The sequence below is a fragment of the Bos taurus genome, chromosome 24, assembly GCF_002263795.3.
Source record: "Bos taurus isolate L1 Dominette 01449 registration number 42190680 breed Hereford chromosome 24, ARS-UCD2.0, whole genome shotgun sequence".
Classification (NCBI taxonomy): domain Eukaryota; kingdom Metazoa; phylum Chordata; class Mammalia; order Artiodactyla; family Bovidae; genus Bos; species Bos taurus.
The window spans coordinates 46,060,664-46,086,500 of NC_037351.1; the positions used below are offsets into that span (position 1 = coordinate 46,060,664).

The 25,837-nt window shown below is 53.2% G+C and overlaps 1 protein-coding gene across 1 annotated transcript in view; it reads left to right on the forward strand.

Moving 5' to 3' along the window:
* The first annotated feature begins 2,318 nt into the window (after positions 1–2,318).
* Positions 2,319–25,837, forward strand: part of RNF165 (ring finger protein 165) — a 116,972-nt gene continuing 93,453 nt past the window's right edge. Inside the window, exon 1 of the mRNA XM_024984469.2 lies at positions 2,319–2,500. Within this exon, the coding sequence (XP_024840237.1) occupies positions 2,440–2,500 (61 nt within the window). The 5' untranslated portion in view covers positions 2,319–2,439. The remainder of the gene's footprint in view (positions 2,501–25,837) is intronic.

Sequence of the window (25,837 nt, forward strand, 5' to 3'; positions counted from 1 at the left end):
TCCCTATTACTATTTTTATTATTTATTTATTTCCTTAAATACTTGGCTGTCCTGGGTCTTCACTGAGGTGCTCTGGCTCTTCGTTGCAGTGGGCAGACTTCTCTGCAGCACAGAAGCTTAAAAAGTTTTGGCATGTGGGCTTAGCTGCCCCCAGGCATGTGGGACTTTAGTTCCCTGACCAGGGACTGAACCCACATCCCCTGTATCGGAAGGCAGATTCTTAACCACTGGACCACCAAGGAAGTCTCTAAAATGTTGAGTTTAAAAAGCAAGGTAAAAGTATGTAGATTCTGATGACAAAAGCTATATTATATAATTAAACTGGCAAAGCCTGAAACAGAAAAGGAAAACATTTTAGTAGTTAGGTGTTCTTAAGTTCTTTTCATTTAAAATTTTATTAGTGGTGGCATTATGTTTATTCAATCGGTAATGAACAAAGGAAAGAACTGGGGGCAGGAGTGGGTTGAAATGATTGTCAAGAGTGGGGCTTGGAACTGTTGGTGTGCTCTTCTGACTGCCTTCATCCCCGAGTTCTCTGAGGGCAGTGGAGGTGTTCAGGGTGGGGAGGGGTCTGAGGAATATGCATGCACTGGGATCATGCCCAGCTGTGGCCACCGGGAATACGGTGGGTGTCTTGGCAAAGCCTGCCTGCGGTTTTCCCTTTGCTGTGTTCTTCTTCGCCTGACCTCACTTCTCCCGCTCTTTCTTCAAGTTGCACTTAGAAGTCAATTTTCTGGAGTCAACCCCGTCTGCTCTCCCCCCTCCCACCCACTCTGCTAGGTGCTCCTCTTAGGTGTCCCCTCCCCAGCACCCTGTGCTGACCCCCGTCTCTTCCATTTCTGAAGCCCCTCTGGGCTGCAAGTGTTGGGGCCTCCGTAGGATTTGGATCACCTCCTTAGGCCCTGACAGCACAAAGTGTATTCAATAAATGGGCTCCTTTTCCTTATCTCAAACATGGAAGCAGGTTTCGTTAAGTAGATTTTTTTTCCAGTTCTACCTACTGCAATTTTCCCATCTAATTTTCCCAAACTTATAAAATAAAGGAGCCACTGAAGACAAGTTGAGATGGAGGAAATGTCCTCTGCCTTGTGGATGCCAAGCTGACTCTGGTCTTGCCTTGGACTTTGGACTGTGAGCCTGGTCTGGGGGCTCTGCTGGGAGTTGCCATAGCAGGTGGGCTGAGTGTAGGAACCGGGTCTTAGCAGTCCACCTGACAACTGGGCTGCTGGGTGAAGCCTCTTTGCTTCTGTCTTGCTTGTACCTGGCAGACCAGCCACAGGACCCATGAGACCCCGTGGCTGGGCGGCCACGTGTGACTCTGAGGAGCCTCCTAACCCTGATATCACATATGTGCCTGTCAGCAGTGGAAGTGGGCGTGTCTGTGCACATGGCTGGTTGCACCTCCGTCAGAGTGCAGAGAATGGTGGTCGAATGGTTTTCTGGGGTGAGCATGTCTCTGTATGGAACCTGTGCACACATCTCAGTCTAGGAACAGGGTTTTCCATTCTGCAAATACATATTGTGAGCTTTGTGCTCTGCAGAAGCATCACAGCGGTGCGACAGGCAGAGAGCCTGGAAGTGTGCATATCTGCATTGTGTGTCCTCTCTGTGTGTCTTTGGGAATGCGTTCTTGGCACGAGTTCGGTTAACCAGGCTTTCGGTGTGTGCATGCCCGTGTGACAGTGCCTGGGTCCCGTGTGCAGCGCTTGCTCGCTTTCCAGCTCCACTTGTGCCCGCAGTCGGGCTCTGCACGTGTGCCTGCCTCCATGCACACGTCCCCGAGTGACCCGGGCGCGTTGTGCAAAGACCTCTGGGTCGTGTGCACTGGAAACGCTCGAGCCTGTCTCTCCGCACGCACGAAGGCACCTTCACATGTCTGGGTGCACGTCGCTCTCGGTGTGTGCACGTTCCGTGTGCACGCCGCGCGTGTCTGGGTGCAGGGCGCTCCACGCGCGCGCGTTCCGGCCCGTGGGCGACCAGGGACCCACGCGAGGCTGCAGGAGCCCCGCGGGGCTGACCCCCTTCCCGCGCCCGGCCGCGGGCTACGGCGATTGGCCGCCCGCTGCTTCTCAGCCATCACCCCTCCCTCCCTGCACCCCCGCCCCCCCGCCACCCGCGCGCCCGCGGTCCCCGCTGTCCCCCGCGGTTTCGGCGAGGCCGCGCCGCGCTGCGCTCCGTTCCCATTGGCTGGGCGCGCCTTTGTGTGGCGGCAGCTGCGGCCCCAGCGCCTTTGAATGTCGAGAGGGGCCGGGAAGGGAGCCTTTCCATGGGCCATCTGTCTCTCCGCCAGCCGCCGCCCCGCCGCCGCCCGCGCCCCGCGCCCCGCCTCCCGCCCCGGCGGCTCCCGCAGCCCCGCCGCCGCCCGCGCCCGCGCCCCGGAGCCGCGCCACAAAGGGCCCGCGCGCAGCCGCCGCCGCCGCCGCCGCGCGAGGAGCCAGGATGGTCCTGGTCCACGTCGGCTATCTCGTGCTTCCAGTGTTTGGCTCTGTGCGAAACAGAGGTATCGCTTTTTGCTTTCGGGGTCCTCTTCCGAGCGTGGATCGCCGCGGGCACCCGGGCGGGGGCTGGCGCCGAGGGCGGCGGGTTGAGGGGGGGGGTCGTTCAGGGCACACCCGGGAGGACGCGGGGCGAGCGGTGGCTTCTCCCCTCTCCCTTCTGGGGGACCCCGAGTGTGGAGGTGGCCGCCCTCGTGGGAGCTTTTGCAGTGAAGTTAGGGTTTGGCGAATTCGAGTCCCCTCCCTCCCCGGCCCCAATTTTTTATTCTTTGCGGCGGACGCGGTTCCCCCAGTCATAGCCCCTTCCCCCAATACCTAGCCCTGTGTGATCGAAGGACGGAGAGAGATACATGACTGTGTGCGTGCGCGCCTGTGTGTGTGTGTGTGTGTGTGTAAGCCTACTTGGCTTTCTGTGATTTTTTTTTTTTTTTTTGAGATGTATGTGTGTTTCATGTCATTTGTGTTCGTGTTTCTCCATTATTTAGTCACTGATACCGATGGCTGCCTAGCTCGCATCTGGCATCTGCCCTGTCCCATGCCCCAGCCCCCACCTTCTCGTGGGCACTTGCACGATTTCCCGTCCCATCTTTTCCTCCCCTTTAACCCTTTTTTGTGTATCGCCCTTCTGCTATCCACCCCCCACACCATGGTCTTTGTATGACAGTTGTATTTATGGGTTCAAGATGCTTGTGTGTGTGTGTGTATGTGTGCGTGCGCGCGTGTATGTGACTGTGTGCAAGTGTGTGCGCGCCTTGGAGAGTCAGGCGTGCACTGCTGTGCACCCCTGGACCCGGCCGGCCGGAGAAGGGTGCCGGCCCTTGGGTGTTGCGCTGTGTGTGCGCGGATGCGGTGGGATGCTGCCCCCAGGCCAGGCCTCTGCCCCCGGCAGGCGTTGACAAAGCAGCAGGCCGGCGCCGGCTTTGTTTTTAACTGTGATATATGGGATGTGTTTGCACGGTCCCCTTCCCCACATCCCCCTTCCCTTACATTCTGCTAACAACAATAGCTTGATTTTCCCCCTCTTCTCCCCGCTTCACATTTCTTCCATTTTCTTTTAATCAAAAATTCCCACCTCCCAAAGCAAACCCGAGATGCATTTAGATTCATTATTATTATTTTTCTTTTTGCATTCTGCCTCTGGACTCACATTGCTCTTCTTGGAAATGTTTCTGCTATCCTCTCCCACTCCACGTCTGCTTCAATCCCTCCTGGCTGAAGCCCTCCCCCGGCCCCCCTCCCTCACGCACGGAATGATGTCTTCCCTTTGCCACCAGGGCTGCTCCCCCAAGTCAGAGTGGGGGGTGGGGTCGCGGGCCAGCGCCTTCGTGCGCCCCAGGGGCCCTGTTGGGCCAGAGAATGAAAGCCCGGCCCTCTTTCTTCCAGCCCAGCTGTCCCCAGCCCCAGCCTCTCCCCAGAACCTAAAAGGCAAGGTTGACCCCCTTAGGCCTGTTTGAACCGCAGTTTTTTGTGTGATGATAGAATGATGACATTCTGCATTTATCAAATCTTTTTTTTTTTCTTCATTGTGTAGCTCAGTGAATGGTCAACTCGCTGCTGTGTGCGCTGTGACCCTTCTGCCTCCGCATTTAGCTGTATTGTGACACCCCTCTTAACCATCTCCTGTCTCCATCTGAGGAAGGCATTGCTATTTAAGCGGCAGTATCCCCTGTCTCAGGCCAGCCTAGCAGTGGGGGGCAGGGGTGGAGGGGATGTGTGAAGAATAGGAATGGGGGGGGCTGGGTGAGATCTCCCTTGAAATGCCAATCCCTCCCCCAATACACAATTATATCTCATTACTTGGCATTTCCGTTTAAAACGGGTGTGGAACATTACACTAGGCAGAAATTCAAAAATGATTAAGATGGATGTTGAGCCTGAAAGTATAATTATCCTGATTAAATCATTATCATCCTCATTAATACCACCAATCTCTAAATACCATTGCAGGATGCTGATTCCATGTTTTGAAATTCAAATTGCTCAGCTGCCTTTAAATTTTGTTTTTAATACACCCCCCTCCAAAAACAAAAAACACCTAAGAAAACAAATTCTGCCAGTCAAAGTTTACTTTCATGGCAAACACGCCCATAGGAAATTCAAGGGCTGAGGGTTAGTCGGGCTGTAAGTAAAATTTAGCACAATGTGATAAGAATTCATGACCTTCCGATAGAGGATACTAATGCTTAACCCAACAAGGTCCTAAACCACAATCTTCTTGTAAAACTATTAGATAGCTTGCCAGCTTAAATCTGTTCTTTTTAGTTTCCATTGTAGTAGTATAGGATGTAGGCCATTTCAGAATAGATGTAGAGAAATAACCATTTTTGTATCTCATCTTGTTTAGCCGAGTACATTGCACTGTAAATCCCTGTTAAGTGGACTCCTTTTGCCTTGGCTTGGAGGCTGTAGCACCCCATTTGCCACTTATCTGGGTGGCTTCAGCTAGCTCCCTGCTAGCACCCTGGCATAAGTGAAGAGATTACATCTAGTCAGAGGCAAAAAATAATAAATATATATATATATATATGAACAATTTTGATAAAATGATAGTTGCTGCTACTCTGAAAATTTGGTGCAGCAAGGTCTTTGGCTTAAGGGGGAGCCCTGGCCACGGTGTCTTAATTGTTTAATTGTACAATGTCAAGAGCATCTTTGGACATCCGCCCTGGCCCTCAGAGCTGCCCCTTTAACAGCCGGCTCCCTTCTGCTGCCTCGCTGGCCAGACCTGCTTGAAAACTGAAACAAAACAGCAGCAATAAAGAAAGAATAAGGCCCCTACTTTGAGGGCCCTTCCAAAGTAAAGTCCCAAGGGGCCTCCCCAGATTGCCATTTGGCAATCTGAAAAGAAGGAGAAGAGAAAAAAACGAAAAGAAAAAGAATCCCCAGCAAAATGGTTTTCCATTAAACAGGGATCGCGTGTTCTGCTGTGCTGAATTACTTCCTGTTCTTATTTTGTGGGTAATTTTTTCTGTATCAAATATCCTTTTGGTTGTGTATCTTTTTCACCTTTTCTTGTACTAAAACTAAAGCATGATCTGTATTTTTTTACATCCCCCAGTTGACAATGTACAGCGCTCGGTTAGAGATGTTACCCTGCTGAAACCTACTGTGCTCGTGTAGCCCGGGCCATCTGCTCATTGTACGCTGCTTTTGTTCTGTTGCCCTTCCGAAGCATGGTGGGCCCAGCCTTTTTTTTTTTTCTTTTTTTTTTGTATCGTGTGCATGACGACATTGTTACACACAGAATCCACTAATACTAATATACAATCTCTCAATAAAGAACTAGTTTCCTATATTAACCTAGTGTGCTTTTTCTCTTGCTGTTTTCCCATTTATTGTCGTATCCTGCTGTTTAGATTTCCCCCCTTGCTTTTCTATCCCCACCCCTCACCCACCCACCCACCACTCCCACCTCCCATTGTAAGATTTGAGTGAATGCCTTCTGGTTTTTTTTTTTTTTCTTTCCTTTTTTTTTGTGATACAGATATGGTGACTTTAATCTCATCTAGTCCATATCTTTCTACAGTAGATGTCTGGGTACTGTGGTGGGGGATGGGTCAGTTGTCCTGACACACCAAAATAGCTCTATTACATAGAAAGAACTCCTATCTTTGGCCACCTATGTACCCACCCGATAGCCTCCACTTTTCATCTCAGTTTCCAAGTTTCATGGGCACCCGGTTTATGATGTTGATGAAGAGATGGGCTATAACCCTTAGGTTGAGAAAAGGGATACTGTTCTTAACTAGCAATCTTGTAGCATTTCAGACTCGCCTGAAAAACCCATTTTCAGTTGTCTTTTTTTTCTTTTTACTGTTTCATTGATTTACTGTCCTTCTAAGTCATGCTGGGGGTGACATGTTACATGCAGTTGAAGCCTTGATCTGGAATTTGAAAGTATCCTCTCCCAGGTGCATATTTAAATTGTTGGGACCTACGATGTAAGTTTTGCATGGAGATCCTGCATAAGGAAGATGTTTGAAACAGAAACCAACGCAGACCACTCCCACATTCATCCCAGGGCCAGCAGCCTGACCTGTTACTGCAGGAATAAGAGGGTCTGTGCCCTCTGTAGGCTGTGAGCCAGTGAACGCTGATTACAGCCCAGTTTCCTGACAGCTGCCTCATCTGTGGCCGGCCGGAGTGCCTCTCTTGAGAAAGAAAGCCAGATCTCTGTCATTGTCGGATTGTGGGGGGCGGGGATCAGGAGGGAAGTCTGAATCTACCCCCAAACTGAACTGGAAGAAGAGCCCTTAAAATATATCTTTGTTCCATAATTATATTTGAGGAGCCAGTGGAGAGGTATTTTTTTTTCCCCCAGAGTGGAACTCAAATTCAAACATTTGTCAATTACACCTATTCAATTTCAGCTCAGAATAAGCCTTGCTAAATGAGGCGTTTTAGTCACCGAGGAAATTAGTTGATTAAAGAAATTCACGGTTCCTTCAAAGGGTCATCATTTTGAAGCCGCTCTTCCTTGGGCCAAGGTGCCTCCTGCTCGCCTCTGTGGGCTGTCTCCCAGCTCGCCTCTGCCCCCTGCCAGCCTTCCCTGCCAGGCGGGCGCACCCCTGCCTGACCACAGCGCTTCCTCGCCTCCTTTGTGGCTCGACGCGGCTCTCCTCTCCCCCATGGCTGCCCTTTCTGCTCTGGCCCTTTGTTCTCATGCTCTCCCCAGCCCGGGTGGGAAAGCTGAGCTGATTTACTGTGACACATGGACACACATGCAAGCTCCCAGCGGAGGCTCGTACTGCAGTTTGTGTGAGGCAAGATAGGCAGATCTTGGGGATTTTGTTTCTCTCCCTCCTTCTCCCTCTCCTCCGCCTCCTTTTATTTTGGTTTTCATGAAACTTTCAATTTTGTTCCCAGTTTGAGAAAGCAAAATAAACCATCCTCCAACCAACCTCAACAAGAAGGAAAACGATCCCAACTCAGGTGATCACCCTAGAGAGCAGTGGCTATTAACCAACTCTCGGATTTTATTTCTTTAAACCAGTATTATGTATTATATTGGAATTATCTGGTCAATGTTTTGAGAATGGTTTAGTAACCTAGTAATAACATAGAAAGTTAGTAGGTTACTGGGAAGTCATGTTTTAGCAATTTATCAAATGCATGCCATATTTTTGTCTAGACTGTTAGAATAAACTTACTCATCTGAAGGAGCCTTTTTGTCTAACTGGATGGTCCAGTCATTACAAAGCCACTGTACTTTGCATCTACTCTCTCAGCCAACAGACACATACCTGTTTTAATCAATTTTAACTCTTAAGATTTTGGAAAATCCATCTACTCTGTAGATTCTACGCTGGACTTTGTAATAAGATGGAACATGGTTTTTATTTACCACTTTTCCTTTTGAATAAGAGAACTTCTCTCCTGAAACCAGCATTGGATAAGGCCCACCTAATTGAGGGGCTTACTTAAATAATAGTTTTTCATAAATCGGCAGATACTATTAATTATTCAAGGCTAGGGGAAAAGACGACCAAGAGTCTCCATGCCGCAATATGCAGATAACAGACACTGGGTCACCTCTCATCTCTCTTCCTTGCTCACCTCCTGCCCTACCTGCCATGTCCTTCCCGCCTTTAAATACGCAGCCTGCAGTGTCCATTGGAAAACTTAATGCTTTTCTGAGCTAGGGAAGCAACAGCTCTGTGCTGGATCCAAGTGCCATGGGAAACTCCTGGCCAGGAGACACAGGCCCTTGACTCCAGCTCAGGACATAACTTTGGGTGTCTCAGACCTTCCTGACCACAGTTGCTCAAATGTATAAGACACTTACTTGTACACTTGGGCCTTGGTTCCTCTATGAATCTAAATAGTTCTTTAAAAAGTCCTGGCTTAATATAATATGAATCTGAATTTGCTTTTATTAGGATGGTATGGTTTGGCCACAGATGAGCCAATATATTTCTAAGAGAATTGGAGGGAAAGGCTTACCTTAGGCTCAGATTTTCTGGCTGATTTAAGAACTAAGAGCAAACATTCATAACCCCACAGCTGAACCACTTGCAATGCCTGTATTTTCATGTATTCATTCATTAAGTCATTCATTCACTGACTCACTTGTTTGTTCATTTAGTTAATGAGTGTTCACTGAATTCCTACTTGGAGCCAATTGAAGGGGGATATGAAAGCCATGTGGGACCTGGATACCTGCCCTCCTGAGGCTTATGCTGAGGCTGGGAGATGGATGCTTAGGAAACCAGACACTGTCTAAGGTATTCGGTGCCTCGGCACCCAAACGGATGGCACAATGTCCTGATTGGTGTAATGGGAAGAGCTTGGAGCAGTCCAGGAGTTGAGTCCTATCCAGTCTTGACCAGGAAGGGTGAACTTAGGCCACTGCTCTGAGTGTTCTCTAAACAATGACCATCATTATATCTACCTGATAGAGTGTGTGGAGACTTTTCAAAGACACCAGGCACAGAGCAGGTCCCGAGGCATGCTGGGTGGCTGCCCGCATCCTGCACAGCTCTTGGAATATACTGGCCAAGAGATCAGATAAATCAGGGAAGATGTGCTGAGGAAATGGGGTTGAGTTGTGCCTCAAAGGTTGGTATGTATACAGGAGGGAGAGGAGAAAGACTCCAGGCAGGGACAGGAATGGAGGGAGACTTCGGTCAAGGCCAGGTGGCTCTGCTGACTGGGCAAGAACAGAAAGCACTTATGAGGAGGGGTTGTGTGTGTGTCGGGGTGTGGGTGTGGCCTGTCACCTTGCATAGCTATGGGAAGCATTGGGACCCTTGTCCTGTCTTTGAATGGTTCTCGGGAGAGCATTACTCCAGGGGTTAAGCAGCGTAAGGTTGGGAGAAAATGGGAGAAAAGTCTGATAGAAATCCGTTTCTTAGGCCTTCGGAAGCTCCAGTAGAGGGATGAGCCCAGAAGAGCTTAGCTGGGGAGGAGTCCACGGCGGGCATCCAGGGGTGTTGGAAGTCCACACACCAGTGGTCTAGAGGATGAGGAGGAGGGTTTATGGGGGGCGGGGGGGAGCTTCCCATAAGAGGAAATGAACAGAGCTGAGTTGATGTGGAGGGGCGGAGGGATGGGGAGGTCTGGACGTGCCTGGGAGAATGTGAGACCAGGAAAGCAAGCAGGGATGGTGGGCAGAGCAGACAATTTGGGGGAGAGGTTAGTTCAGCATGTAGATAAATAGAATTTGAGATGCTGAAGGGGGCAGAAGGAAGGGCACTGTGGCAGTGTCCTGGGATTTGAGACTTCTAGTCCTGGATGGAGTACTAGGTGATAAATGTATGGGACATTTATGGGACACACCCTCAAAGAACTCTCCCTCCCTGCCTTATCTGGCCAGGCACCTGCATCCTTAGTTATGCAGGTCACGCTTTCAGCAACCTCTCTACCAACATGCACTCCCTCAGGGAGCTGTGCTCTGGTATCTCAGTTTGAACTTCTATCAAACTTCATCTTTCTTGAGAAGAGGGACCCAAGGCCAGCAAGTGGCAAGATTATTGCCTCCACGGGTTTGCAAAAAGGTGGGGCCTACCCATGTGGGGAGGAGGGCAGAGTCGCAGAGAAGGAGGGGGTGGGGGGGTGGCAGCTGAGGCCAAGGACAGGGCATGAGGGGTGAGGCGTGGGCTCCAACCTCAGGCTTGGCTCTGTCTGCAGAGTGGATTTTCCCTAATTCAAAGCTCTTCTCTTCTGTTATCTCATTTCCTCCTCAACACAGACTGGGAGGAGGTAACTGGGGACCAGAGGAGACAACTGAGGCCAAGGGTGGGGAAGGTTGTCCCCTGCTCGCCTTGGGTTAGGGAATGGCTGAGCCAGAAGTGGATGTGGTGTGACTGGCCGGCCAGCTGTGGCTCCCTGCAGCGCTTCCCAGGGCCTGCACACTGTTAGGAACCCTCTTGAAACCAAGAAAACACTGACTGGAAAGGAATCCCTAATTTTCCTCCACATCTGGGGACATCGGTTTGTCCGCTTTGGGAGAGGCCTCAGTCTAGCTTGCGGCCAGCCAAGCTGTGAAGCAGGTCAAGTCCCCAGCCTAGAGCCTCCACCCTCTGGAAGGGGAGTCTGAGAGACAGGGAGGGTGCCTGGTGGACCAGAAAGACCCCAGGGTGGGAAATGAGCAGGGGCTGGAACTGGGTGGTGAGTCCTTTAGCCTGCAGACTCCGGCTCGGAGGAGGCCTCGCCAGCTTAACTGGGGGACCTCTGTGCTCAGCTTGCCACCAAGATAACTAGGTGTACCCCTTCAAGGACTTTGGCTCCCAAGTCATGAGCACCTCTCCTGGGTTTTCTTAGGTCATCATGATGCCTTCTATCTGTGTTATATCATCAAGTAATACACTCACATTTTAATACACTCACATTTTGGAAAGTTTAGAAAATAGACCAAAGGGAAAAAATCTCTTAGGAGTCCACCTGTCTGTGATCACTTTAGTGAAAGGCCTTCCACCAGTTTGTTCATACTCATATACATATTTTTTGTAGAGCTGTAAACACAGTAATATACACTTTTGCATTCTCTGATTTTTCAGATTTAACCTATTAAAAGCCCTTTCATGTCTTGCTAAGCTGTTTTCACAAGCATCACTTTGACTGGCTTCACCAAATTCCACTCGAATGGTGGCTCTGTGTTCAGACTCGTGGCTTGTGAGGCACCCAACGGCTCTGGGTCGCAGGCCACCCCTGCTGGTGTGGTCTGTGGCCTCCCTTGAGCTGTTGTTTGGCCACGGGGAGGGTGGGGGATGGTGGACTCTGACAGCTCCCAGGCCTCTCTGCTCACCATCAGTCCGGGCCCAAAGGGGCGGAAAGAGGGGGCAGGAAAGAGGGCATGGGGAAGGAAGCTTCGGATAAATTCCTCTGAGATTTGGCTTCTGGTCTCTGTTCTGCCACCAAAGTCCACTGTGATCTTGAGCCAGTCAGCTTCCTCCAGTGGGTCTCAGTTTTCCCATCTGTCAAATGGGGGCGATGGGTCTACCTTACAGGACTTGTCACATGAAGTGTGACTTATGCGAAGTGAAGTTTGAGAAGCCAGCCAGAGACAACAGTTAACAGTGATGGCCCATTATTCAGGCTGGTGGGCCCAGCCCTGCTTTGAGGCTGCTCTGCCAATAACCACCCTTGTGACAGGGCTGGCGAGCCTGACTGCTCTGGGTCTGCACTTCCAACTTGCCAGAGGAGATAATTGGCCTAATTGCCCCTTCCTGCTGTAAAAAAAATGGTGATTTCCTCTGGATGAGAGTCACTTACACTTCCATTGTCTTTTGGCCCATTCGCTGGGCAGCAGCCATGCCTCGGAGCTCAGTAGAGAGGCTCCACCCTTCCGCCGGCCACAGCAGTGACTCTGCAGGCAGCACAGGCCCCGCTGGGGGTCCAGAGCCTCGGGTCCCTCCTGCCTCCTGGGGCTGCCCCCGCTCCCGTTTGGCTCCTCAGCAAGAGCTTCCCTGGGGCCTCCTTTCCTGAGGTGTGCCACTGCAGGGGAGCAGGGGTCAGCCAGCCCTCCCGCAGGTGACCTCAGCAAAAGGGCTCGGCCGCACCCCCTGGAGGTGGGGGCTGGTCTCCCCGAGTGGAGGAGAGGAAGAGGCGCTGCTGACTCAGCACCGGCCTGCCGGGTGGAGAGCGGGTGGAGGCGCTCTCTGAGGCTGGGAGGAAGTGAGAATTCAGCCAACACCTGTCTCGAGGAAGGGCGGGGAAGCTTTGGAACAGCTGCTGCTGTTTCTCTGGGGGCTGCTGAGTGGGAGGCAAGGGGGCGGAAGCCCTCCCAGGGCTTCGCCTCCCCCCACAGCCTGCTTGCTGGGCTCCAGCTCGCCTCCCCCAGCAGCCAGTGCCTCCAGGCAACCCCCTCCCCATAGCCCTCGGGCCCCTCTGTGGCGCCTGTTCCCAAGACCACCACATCCTAGAACAATTAGTTCTGCTCCCAAACTCTGGGTGCTGATGGGGTTGGGGTATCCCCTGGCCCAGGGCTGCCTACACCTGCCATCCTTAAGCCAAAGGGCGGCTCTTCCAGTGGGGCCCTCCGTCTGCATGCTGTTCTCTGGAGCAGGAGCTGGCCTGGGCGGGCCTCTTCTTCCACCAGCCTGGCCCTGCCGAGCTGCGCGGAGAAGTTCAACTCTGGGGCAAGTGAGGCAGGGATGGAAGACCTGGGTCCGCGGGGCGGTTCCCTCCTACAAGGCCCCCCGAACTGCCAGTCAGCCCTGGCCCAGCACCAGGACCCAACTTGGTACTGGTGGTACAACTTGGTACAACTTGGCCCAGTACCCAACTTGGTAGTCAGGGAGGGACCCCAGAGAGGCAGCTGGACAGAGCCCTGGCCCCAGTGCAGTCAGAGGTGGCCAGAGCCCCTCCTGGACACCAGGCGGGTCGGCCCAGCCTCGGTTTCACCTTTGGTGCACTCACATCCTTTGGAGCACAAGGGGAGTCGGGCCTGAAGAGGAGCCCAGTCGGCTGGTCTAGGGAAGCTGGGCCTGGCTGGTGGGGGTGGTGGGCAGCTCTCATCTTCCTGTTTCTGGCTGGGAGAAACTGAGGCTCCTGGGCAGGGCTGTCAGGAAGCAGGGCGGCCACAGAGCCAGAGCCAGAGTTGGGGAGGGGGCAGGGTAGGGAGTAAGGGGCCCCCAAGAGGGAGCCTGAGCCCCCTGGAACCTGAGGAATCCAGCCTTCTCCCCAACAGGAGGGGTGGGGCTGAGGGAGGGGTGGGGGGAAGAGGTGTCACGGGGGCAGGGGGTGTGGAGGAGGGGGGAGGGTGGGTAAAGGGAGCTACAGCTATCAGCCCTCACCTGAGCAGGTGAGCGGGGTGTGTGACGACGAAGGTGGTCCAGGAGCCCAGAAAGGAACCTGGGGTGGCCTTTCCCCAGCCCATCCCACCCTCGAGGGCCCTCATCAGCCCACGCCACCCCCAGGAGAGGGGTGGAGGAAAGAGGAGCCAGAGGCACAGGAGGGTGGGGATGGGTGAGGTCAGAGACCTGCCTCTGTCCCCGTCCCCCGATTCTCAGCAGGAAGCGCCCATCTCTCAGGGACTCGCTAAGTCCATCCTGGCACCTACTGCAGGTGACTTTGGACCTCTCTGAGCCCCACTCTCTTCCTTAGAAAAAACTGGAGATAATTGTTATCAATACCATTGTCCTGGGGAGGTGAGGATGAAAGAAAGTTTTGATACATGTAAAGTAACAAGACATGCGAACCTCTGGGAAGTACTTAGAAAAAGGTGTTCATTCTCGGTTCCTCCCTCACTGGAACAATTTCAGGGGCCCCAAAGGAGTGCACGGGGAACAGGGAAAGAAGGGCATGTCTCAGCTTTCTTGGATAAGCAGTTACTGAGAATCTATGCCGGGCTGCGGGCAACTGAGGCACAGATAGGATCTGGCCTGCAGTCTGGCTGCGGAGACCCCTGAGGACCCCTGGAGTTGGGTGGAGAATGCACAGATTAGGCTACAGTCTAATGAGGGCCAGGCTGATGGGCGTGCTGGCTGGAAATTATGACCCAGCCTGGAGGCCGCTGGCCAGTGTTGGTGCCTGCGCTGGGAAGTCACGGGGGCCTGGCAAAGTCAGGAGGGCCTCTTGGAGGAGGCGGAACTGGATCTGGTTTCCGGAGCAGGGAGTGATCTGCGGCTTGATGCCTGGGAACCTCTCAGGTCAGCCTGCACCCTGCCCCCGCCACGGAGGCCCAGAGCTGATCCAAGAGGTGAATGTTCAGAGTCCTGGGGCTGTCACCTTGCCTGATTTTTCTTTTTCTTTTCTGGAGCATCGGGCCCTCTCATTTCATTGTCATCCTACCCACACCGGTCCCCATCTTCCCTGCTATTCCCCAGCCCCAGCCATTTCCCTGGTAATCCTCTGTCCCCTCCCGCCCCTCTGCCCAGCCGGACTGCCTGAGTGCTCCCACAGTCAACGTGTCGTTCCTGGGACGGCCACGCTGAGGGGGGAGGCTGCCTGGGGGGAGCTGAGGGCTTGTGACCTCCTCTGAAGTGGGTAACCCTCTCAAGCATGGGTTCTGCTCCCTGAAGAATTGGGTACTCAATCTTACCTGCCAGGCTGAGTGACAGGTGAGATGGTGGATGGAGTATATCCACCGTGACACCTGGCACAGAGCGTGGGGCTACAGACTCATTGTTATACATGGCTACCTGCTAGGTCATTGCCATGTATAGGATCCCTTGACTGCTTCTAGGAAGCACTTTGAATTTGGTAAAGGAAACAAAGGGTAGGGGAAAAAAAACCCCTCCAAGTCTCAGTGCTCTCATCTGTAAAATGGGAACAATTCTAGTAACCCTTGCAACTGGTTATGATGAAGCTCAGATCTGATCAAGGATTTGTTAAGCTGACCTAACAGATGTGTGTCTGAATTGGACCAGGCACTCTGCCAGGCACTGGAGACATGGGGATGATAACAATAACATGAGCATCAGCAAATGCTCATGTAGCACTTGCTCTGTGCCAGGTATTCTCCCAAGCACTTTAACTGCCCTAAAGAAAGGTAGTCCCGTGGGAAACCAACATGTGAACAAACAAGAAAGTATGGCTCAAGGTATGGGCTGAGTGCTCTTTCGGGGGAGGCTCGGGCTGGGCACAGTCTTAGAGGATGCATGGGGTTGAATTGGAGCAGAGGTGGGGGCAGAGTGTTGCAGGCAGAGGGGCTGCAGGGCACAGGGCGGGCTGGGGAGCAGAGGACTGCAGAGGGGACGGGAGAAGAGGCAGATGTCCTATGGGGCAGCTGGGCCCTTGTCACTCCTAATTGTCACAGCAGTGTTGCCTGTTGATCAGCATTGCCAGTGGCTGACTGGCCTTTGTCAGGAACAAAGGGCACACTGCCCATGCGCAGCTCTGGTGTGTCCGGGATGAGCTAAGGGCTGTGCTGAGGCCTCAGTCTGCTCAGGACTTCCTCCCCCTTTGTATGTTTATGACCTTGCCCAGGTTCCTTAGCTTCCCAGGTGGCTCAGCAGTAAAGAATCAGCCTGCAGTGCAGGAGCCGCAGGAGATGTGGGTTCGACTCCTGGGTTGGGAAGATCCTCTGGAGGAGGGCATGGCAACCCACTCCAGTATTCTTACCTGGAGAATCCCATGGACAGAGGAGCCTGATAGACTACAGTCCATGGGGTCACAAAGAGTCGGACAACAACCGAAGCGACTCAGCACAGCACAGACACACACCAGGTTCCTTGGGGTGGGCTTTCTCCCTAGCCGCCTATGTTGAGAGCGGTACTCACCCGTGAGTACACGCAGCAGCACCGTGATACCCAGGCATGCTGTCTCTGGAGACACAACTTCAGTGTCCGCTTCCCCTTCTTTCCATTGACAGGTCTCTTGAGCCCCGTGAGCTGGACACCGTCACTGAATTCACACAGTTAATATTCCCACGAGACTTTAGCCAGGATAACGCCACCAGGCCTGACCATGGCCACGTGCCCCACTAGACCCTGTGGCCCCCAGTTCTCACCGTCCTCAGGGCTCTGCTGTTTCATTGCTCTCACATGACCCGTCTAGCACTTGACGTGCACATAATTGTGCACCTGGATGCTCAGCCCAACACACGCCTTTCTGTACACAGTCCCCAAATCACGCACATTTGCATAGTCGCACACAGCCACACACCCGCGTGATGTCAGCATGTCCACTCATCAACACGCGTAAATATCTGTAGACACAGCACGTTACACAGTCTCACACACAGGTGACAACAGGCACACACAGCCACTTGCTGCTCACACCCGTGAGTACACGCAGCAGCACCGTGATACCCATGCATGCTGTCTCTGGAGACACAACTTCAGTGTCTGCTTCCCCTTCTTTCCATTGACAGGTCTCTTGAGCCCCGTGAGCTGGACGCCATCACTGAATTCACACAGTTAATATTCTCACGAGACTTTAGCCGGGGTAACGCCACCAGGCCTGACCATGGCCACGTGCCCCCCTAGACCCTGTGGCCCCCAGTTCTCACCGTCCTCAGGGCTCTGCTGTTTCATCGCTCTCACTGCAGCCCAAGAGGGGCAGAGGCTGTGTGGGCTATGGAGGGAGGGGCCGCTGACTCGCCGTGGTCTCCGCCCTAGCGCCCGCTGATAGATGCTACAAACATGGCTGAGCTCCTTTGGGATGCCATGTGGCCTTGGGGGCTTTGTGGAGGAGGTGGCCCTCGAGCTGTGGTTGAAGGCTGAGGTCCCTGTCAGTAGGAGGTGAGACAGGGAAGGGTACCCAGGTGGGAGGAGGCCCCGTGAGGGGTATGGGGAGGCCTGAGCATGGGTGGCAGCCCCCCAACCCTGAGAACCCTGGCTGTGCTTATGAGGGCAGTTTGGGCAGGGATGGAAGAAGAAGCCGTGGGTCCAGGAGATGGCCAGCAAACCCCGCTCTCCTGGGCTTTCCACCCGCCACCCTGGGTGGTGGTCCTGACCCCTGGGAGACTCCTCGGCCGATGCTCAACCTCGGCGTGCAGATGGCGGGGGAATTAGACCATGCGGTATTAATGGTGCTACCCTGCTTTATAAAGTGCCCTAACAAGCTGGTGAGCCAGGCACACTCAGTCTTATTTACAGCTGCTATTATTTCTCTGACATTGAGATTAATTTGACGATAGCTGTTTATAATCTCTTCTATCATCGGATGGGCCCATTACCTGGGAGGAGAGGAGGGCTGAATTTAATTTGTGAATGGTGTGCTGGGTTCTCTTGTTCCTGGAGTGTGTGTGGGAGTCACAGCCATAAATCATGGAAGAGACCAGCAGTGCCGAGACCAGAGGCCTGGGAGTTGCCCGGCCGGCCATGTGCCAGGGAGGGATGTGGGCAGGTGGGCGAGTCTGCAGATCCAGGGAGCCCAGTGGGATGCACACCATCTGTGCTGGGAGAGAGACCTGGGGCTTCACCTGGCCAGAGAGCTTCAGACTCTAGGGTCTACAGCAAGTGAGAATCATTTGGAAGTTTGTTAAAACATAGGCTTTCCCAGCCCTACAGGTGACCACCTCTGGGCGGTGGGGCTTGTGACTCTCCCAAGTCTGGAGCGTATCTCTGTCAGGTACAGTCCACCTTGCTGGGCCTTGGCCTGTGGACAGGATGAGCAGCCCCTAGGGTTCCCCCTGCTCCAGGCACGGCTCCCCTCTCCTGGGTATCTGCAGAGAAAGGCACAGGAGAAGGGCTGGCAAAAAGTAGACCCCGAGTGACAAGCTAAGAGGTTGGGTCTTGAGAAGAACAGTGAATTGGCCAAAGCTGCCTCCTTCCTCCCACGGGCCCCTCCCAGCATGGTCACTCCTCAGCTGTGAGCCCCTCCTGCGGACAAGGGAGAAGCGTCACCTCGTGAATGTCGTGTTGGGAGCTTACAGACACCATCTCTCTGTCTTCTTGCATTGATCTTTGGGTTCAGTTCAGTTCAGTTCAGTTCAATCACTCAGTCGTGTCCGACTCTTAGCGAACCCATGAATCGCAGCATGCCAGGCCTCCCTGTCCATCACCAACTCCCAGAGTTCACTCAGACTCACGTCCCTCAAGTCAGTGATGCCATCCAGCCATCTCATCCTCTGTCGTCCCCTTCTCCTCCTGCCCCCAATCCCTCCTAGCATCAGAGTCTTTTCCAATGAGTCAACTCTTCGCATGAGGTGGCCAAAGTACTGGAGTTTCAGCTTTAGCATCATTCCTTCCAAAGAACACCCAGAGCTGATCTTCAGAATGGACTGGCTGGATATCCTTGCAGTCCAAGGGATCTTTGGATTACCTTTCATTAAACGCAATTGAGAGATAAGAAAACTAAGGTGTTGTAGGAAGTGGTTTAAAATTTCATGGCCTAGAACTGAGGCTGGGGTTTCAATGCAGCTGGGACATCAGGTCTCTTCTATGACCTGAGGCAAAGTTCTCCCCTCGCCAGGGGCAGGGGCCCGGCTGTGCAGCTGCACACTTGAGACCTCGCATCCTTCAGCACACAGTGACTCTATGGAGTGTGTGTGTCGGGTGGGGACCAGGTCCCAGAGAACTCAATGTGTTAAAGGGGCCCCTGTGCTCCTGAGAAATCTTCCTCTGATGAGGGCTACATTTCCCTGGGTGCCCCTGGAGCCCAATGCAGCAGATCTTTCTCCACTTGTGGCCTGGCACACACTGTCACTGCAGGTCTCTGGGCGAGACGGTTGAGGAGCAGGAGGGCCTGACGCACACACATAGCCCCCGACTTGCACTGATGGAGATCGGTGGCCCGTGGGCAGCGACCAGGCCCCTTGCCTTTCCTGGGCCTGTCCCAGGATGCCAGGCTCTGTCCTCTGCCTCCCAGGCCCTGGCCTTTCCTTCCCCACCGCTGACTCTCCTCTTGGCAGCCTTCGCAAGGCTCTGCCAGGCACTTTTAAGAATCCTTCAGGCCAAGCATCCCTGGTTCCACCAGTGTCGTTGCTTCCAATCAGATGCTGACTTGGATGAACTCCAGTTGGTCAAATTCCATAAAATGAGAAGGACGCCAGTGGGAATTCCATCAGATGCCCCCCTCTTTGTTGAAAACTACACTTGCGTCACTGTAGTCTGAGTGTGCATCAGATGTTTTGAACACACATCGCCTTATTACTGAGCTTAATTCATGCAGACCTGAACTCTCGAATCTGTTAACACCTGCTTGGAGATGCTTATGTCTTCACGTGGTGAAATTGGTTTATTGGGTAGGGTTTAGTCTGGTTCTGTGCAGAGACTCCAGATAAAGGGGGTACCAACTATCTCAGGTCAGCCTGGAGTTCGTGGTCCTGGGCAGGCAAGGCAGGCAGGTGCAGGTGGCAGGGACTCGGGAGCTCTTCTTGCTCCACCCTCCCTGGGATATGGCCCTTTTCGGCGTGTCCAGTTCACATCATGTCTACTTTCTAAGCACCGGGATGGAGGAAGAAGAGAAAGGACAGGAAGAGCATGATGTATTGCTGCCTGGCACCTCCACTCTGTATCTCATTGTCCAGAACTTCTTCACATGACCATGTGTTGCCGCAAAGGAGGCTGGGAAATGTGGTTTTTATTCTAGAAGGCCAAGTGCCCAGCTAAATTTGAGGGTTCTACTACAATCTGCCTGCAGTGCAAGAGACCCAGGTTCTATCCCTGGGTTGGGAAAATCCCCTGGAGGAGGAAATGGCAACCCACTTCAGTATTCTTGCCTGGAGAATTCCATGGACAGAGGAGCCTGGCAGGCTACAGTCCATGGTGTCACAATGAGTCAGACACGACTGAGCAACCAACACTTTCACTTTACTGTAGAAAGAGGGAACGGGTATTGGGAGACAACCCATCATCTCTGGCCAGTTGGTCTTAGTACCCACAGTTAAAGCCTTACGTTGATCTATTTAAAAACTGTCTTGTGAGCAAAACTTACGGACTCACAGGAAAACTCCTTGCCTGTGGGAATAAAAGAGACTGTCTGTGTCCACGCTGCTCAGTTTAGTGTCATGGTGGTGGGGTAACATGTCTGCAGGGCTTCGCCTAATAGGCAAGGGGCAAGATCCCAAGGTGAGAAGTGAGAAGCCACCTGTCCAAGTTGGTGTCCGACCACTGACCTGGGTTGACGGGTGGTGCTCATTCGTTTATTGACAAATTCTTCTCGTTGTCCTGGCGACTAGCTTGCGTTTTCCATCTTGTCCAAAGAACACAGTAGAATGTGTGAGCTAAGGAGGAGGTTGTAACTGGGAGCGCCCAGCCCGGGTATGGTGTACAGACCCTCCACAAAATCTGTATGTCCTGGGGCAAGGTATGTAATCTCTCGGAGCTTCATTTTCTCATCTGAGAAATGGGGATATAACCATGACCCGCTCCTGGTTGTTGGAGAGACTCAGGGAGAGTCCCTGGGCAGTACCAGTGCAGTGCCCGGAGCAGGGATCGAGGTGGCCACCGCGACAGGTGGCCTAGGGGTCAAGAGCACAGGCTCCAGGTCAGACTGCTGGGAGCGAGGTAGACTCTACCCCCCGGAGAGGTTGTTTCTGTAAGGATTAGTGGGGTATGGACAGCATCAGCACAGCACCTGACAGAGGGTGGGGACTGGGCGAATGCTAGTCTGCCACAGGCAAGGAGCACCACTCTACCCCTCTGCAGATGGGGGGTGGGGGCAGGGGAGGACTGAGAATCAGAGCAGAGTGACGGGTCATGGAGACAGGAGCTGCTGGCGGGTAGAGGCCCAGGGCTCTGGCCCCTCAGTCCAGCGTGGTGCTCACCGCCCCAGGCTCTTGCCTCAGGTCCTCCCTGAGGGAGGTGTGGGAAAGGAGGTTTGCTCTCCAGAAGTGATAACCAGACACAGATATCCCAGGTCGAGGACTCGGGCTCGCAGGGGCTCCTGGTGGCCTGGCTGGGCCTTGTCCACCAAGACTCAGCTCTCAGGGTTTGCACTGGAAGCCCAGAAAAGCAGGGCTGGAAGGGACCCCAGAGATACCCAGCCCTTCCAACCAGCCCCATTTTGCAGGAAACAGAGACCCAGAGAGAGGAGGGGACGTGGCCAAGGTCACTCAGTCAGGGTGGAGACCCGGGCTCCCTCCCCTCACTCCTGGACCAGGGGACAGAGGCCACAAACCTCCAAGCTCCCACTTTCTTTCGTCTTCCTTCTGCCCCCAGTTACGAATCATTCCATTTCTTCTCAGCGTCGGGTCCAGTCTGAGGGAGGTCAGGGAGGGGCAGACATGCTGGCAGAAGTGCCTGCAGGGGGTTGGGATGACCTCTTGAGGGAGGCAGAAGGACCTTCTCAGGGTCAAGGACGGGGCCTGGGCTCCGACACCAGTCCCGGGGCTCACTGGTGTGTGCTGAAGGCGAGAGTGGGCAAATGAGGCCCGCTTCCAAGGCCAGGGTGAAGATTCACCCACAGAAGTTTGTGAACTATGAAAGAGTGTATATACATGAAAGTGGAAGTTGCTTGGTCGTGTCTGACTCTTTGCCACCCCATGGACTATACAGTCCATGGAGTTCTCCAGGCCAGAATACTGGAGTGGGTAGCCTTTCCCTTCTGCAGGGTCTCTTCCCAACCCAGAGATCGAACCCAGGTCTCCCACATTGCAGGCGGATTCTTTATCAGCTGAGCTATAAGGAAGTCCAAGGATGCTGGAGTGGGTAGCCTATCCCTTCTCCAGGGGATCTTCCCAACCCAGGAATTGAACTGGGGTCTGCATTGCAGGTGGATTCTTTACTAACTGCGCTATTAGGGAAGCCATTCAGATGCGAGGTTGCCTTCATTCAGGCTGAAAAGCTGAGGTTCTCATGCACAAAGCGCAGGATGAAAAGGACTGATCAGGGTGTGTAAGTATCCGACTCCAACACCGCTACTGACAATACAGGGTCTCCTTTTATCTTAGAGGCCAAACAGGAAAAATCTTTATGAGAGTCTGAATATCTGGTTATAGTATTTGCAGGGCATTCGCGCGGTACTACAGGGTTTTATGAAACACACTCAGTCACTCAGTCACTAAGCTCTAAGGCGCATACACTTGCATGTCTCCCAGCTCTGAAATTGGGATGCATCTTCTAGATGTGTGTCCCAGTTACATTGTCTTTTAAAAGCTGGTGGTGGTTCATGAAGTGACAGTGTACCATCCAACTGACGGTTTCCTAGAACTGATGCAATTTAACACTCTTTTTTTTAATGCGTCTCATCCACAAAACTTTAGGGCCACAAATAAGTCTGTAGAACTCTCGAAGGCAGATAGTGCCAAGTTTGCAATTCATAGGATCTTGGTTTCTTTCTCATTATAAACATCCCCCTCCTCTTGTCTTGTTTTTAACATTGCACGACCCCTCACACCCAAGGACCCAAGAGAATAAGCACGTCCTGCAGGACTGGAAGGCAGCAAATCTGGAGACAGGAGTCCTGGGACAACTGTGAGCTTTGTTAACCTCTCTGGGGGCTTTGGGCTCCTTATAGATCCAAGGGAGAAGAGCATCCACGTTGTGATTCCCTCCTCAGGGGCTGGTGAACACTTTAGGGAAACTTGCTGTCTAAAAAGCTTTGGAAAGGACAGATGTGCTGTAGAGTTAATATTCTAGGAAAAATGCTAACCTCCTTAACCTTCCCTCTTTCCCCAAACCAGCTGTCAAAGCCCCTTCCTATACCTCTCTGAGAACCGCCAATCTTCTAGACGCACAGGTGACCCTGCTGGAATGCTGACCCCTCCTCCTCCCACTCCTCTAGCAGCCACAGTCTCCCAGAACCCCGGGATGCCCCTTCCCGGGGCCTCTGCCCCCCTGCATTCAGTGCTTGCTGGCTTCCCTCCGTCTCTCCCCCCGCCTCCTCCCCGTGTACTCAGCTGCCCTCTCAAGACTTTCCCTACCCCAGCTTTGTACACATGATCCAAAGCCTTGCATGGCCCATAGTGCCTGCAGGACCTCTATACCTAAATGCCCGGCACAGCCCCGCCTCATGGACTGCCACGAGTAATAATGACACGACAAGGATGACACAGAAGGACCTCCGTGTTGGTCGGGGCGTGGCCAGGTAACTCCGTGTTGGTGGGGGCGTGGCCAGGTAACTCCGCGTTGGTGGGGGCGTGGCCAGGCAATGGGGCCTGCTGAGCCAAGGCCACGGTCTGCTCCTTGGCAGGTTTTCCATGGCTCTTGGCCCGAAGTCAGGATGGGGTTGGCTCAATGCAGGCCCAAATCTCTACCTTTCCTCCCTCATTCTCTGCTTTATCTGTTACTTTAATATTTATTAAGCCCCTCTTCTGTGCCAGGAACCGTTGACCCTGGATTCAGACCCATTCAGAAGACCCCAATGTCTGTGGAGAAGCTGAAAAAATATTGCTTTATCTTCCTTCTTTTCATTCATTCGTTTATTCACTCCCTCATTGCACAGATGTTGACTGAATGGCCTGTCCTGCTCCAGATTTGTTCTAGGCACTGAGGACACAACGGTGGACAAGTCAGGGCCCCTCCCCTGGATTTAGGGAGCTTACCATCAGGTGGGGGGATGATGGCAGACAGCAAATGAATAAGCAGGTAAAAGACAGCATGCAGGAGGTGATGGGGCTAGGGTGCAAAATATCACGGTCAGGGGGCCAGCGGTGCTGGGATGGGGTTGGGGGAGCGGCAGGGATGTCACTTTACTTCCACAATCAGGGAGAGCACTGTTGTCAGGGTCAGGCTTACCAGAGCCCAGAACTTCAGGGCAGTGAGAGAGGAAGCCCAGAAGGTGTAAGGGGGTGAATCTTGGCTCCCTTGTTGGGGAGGGGGGCGCTGGCTGCTTCTTGCCTCCTGATCAGGGCAAGGTACCCACACTTCTGGTAACACTCTGTACTAGGCACCCTAGTAGCATCGTCTTCACACCAGGAAGGTAGAGACTGTCATCCCCATTTTACAGATGGAGAAGCTGAGGCACATTACATGTGTGCTCAGTCGCTAAATTGTGTCCAACTCTTATGACTCCATAGATTGCAGCCTACCAGGCTCCTCTGTCCATGGGATTATCCTGGCAAGAATACTGGAGTGGGTCACCATTTCCTCCTCCAGGGGATCTTCCCAACCCAAGGATCGAACTCCCGTCTCCCATCAGCAGGCGGGTTCTTTCTTTACCACTGGGCTACCTGGGAAGCCCACTGAGATGCAAAGAGGTCGTGAAAGGCTACACAGCTGGTAGAGGTGGAGCCAGGAGTCAGACCCGGCAGGGGACCCTGGAGTCTGATCTGTGACCACTGGGCTACCCTGGCTGCCCATGGCTCTGTCACACCCCTGGTCCTCTGAGCCTTGGGGTCCCCTCTGCAGGGTGCTGACTGGTGGATGTGGCAGCGGCCAAAACCTTTCTCAGTTCGTGCCTTGCTGTGGCCCTTACACGTGAGGAAACTGAGGTCCAGGGAGGGGAACTGACTCACTTAAAACCATATACTAATTAATGACCAAAGAGTTTCAAAGACTTTCCTCTCCTTTGCCTCCTCCCATTGTCTGATTTCTTTGCCTGGGAGCTTCAGGGCTCCTTGGTGGGGGGCGGGAGGAGGTGGGAGCAACGCGGGTCTGTGCATATTCTGGGAACCATCTCTGAGGACAAGACGTGTGTGTGTGGGGGGTGCATCTGTATGTCGATGCGTGTGTGCGCTGTGTATGTGGGTGTGTGCACGTGCATGCACATGTGTGTATTTTCAGATTCCACCAAGGACACCCAAGAATCGAGTCTGAGACACGCCAGTTGAGGGTTGAGAGGGCACCAGGGCCTCAGCACCCGCTTCCAGGACCCTACCACCCCAGGCCCTTCTCAATGGCACTGCCATCTGCTCTTCTCACCGTGTCAGCTCTCTGCCCCCTGACTCCCTGCCTCTGTTCTAGACCTTAGTCACACCTGGTCATGGTGCAGGTGTCAGAGCTTTTACCCTTGAGACCCCAAAGTTAGAGGATTCTGTCAGAGCCGGATGGAGCCCCGGTCGGAAAGGCAACACTCTATGCCTTTGAGCTGCAACAGTGGCTCCAGGGGGGACAACTAGCTTTGAGAAGTCCTCATGTCTGTCACCAGGGTTATCTGGGGAGCTTGCAAAGATGCCTCCAAGGCGGAGCTACCTTAATGAAGTAGGAATCTGCATCTATGGAAATACAGATTTGTGAATTTTAAATACAAGCCAGCTTGTATTTGAAATTTAAATACAAGCCTGTCCTTTGGTCATTAAAGAGGAAAGATGTGTATGTAGGGAAGGTGGAGGCAGTGCAGCAACTCGCGGCTGAACTCCAGCTGCCACTCCTTGCCTGCACCCCCAGGCCCCTCCCCAGAGGCAGGCACTGTATTTCTCAGCCCTGGTTTAGTAGCAAGTGCCGCAGAGACTCGGCGTGTGCACACGTGCCCCCGAACGCCCCTGCCTGTGTGGAGTGTATGGTCTAGTGCACGTGACCGGGAGTAAACAAATGACCCACAAATGCATATATGATCGTGAAATGGGACAAGGGCCAGGCATGATCAGAACGGTGTGCTGGGGCCAGAATAGCAGGGACAACCTCATTTCGGTGGGCTGTGCCGGAGCAGGTTGTAGTGGACGGAATGAGGCTTCCTCATCTCCTGTCCAGTCTCAGGCTGGGGGCTGGTGGTGGCAGGGACAGGGGACCCTCTCCACTCACTTCTCACTTGATGTCTGGGGTACAGAGAGGAAACAGACCCCTCCCATTTAGGGGGACTCTCCATCCAGGTAGGGAGACAGGACCTCACACACGATAAGGATTGTATGAGTTTCCTAAGGCGGCCATGACAAATAAATGGAGGGCTTGAAACAATGGAGACTTATTGCTTCTCAGTTCTGGAGGATGGGAGTCTGAAATGAAGGACCATGCTTCCTCTAAAGACTCTGGGGGAGGATCTTTCCTTTCCAGCCTCTGGTGGTTACTGACGATCCTGGCCTTTTAGACCCATCACCCCAATCTTCACCTCTGTTATCTCATGGTGTTCTCCCTGTGTGTCTCTCCATCCCTACACGGCCTTTTTACAAGGGTATCAGTCATTGGATTAGGACC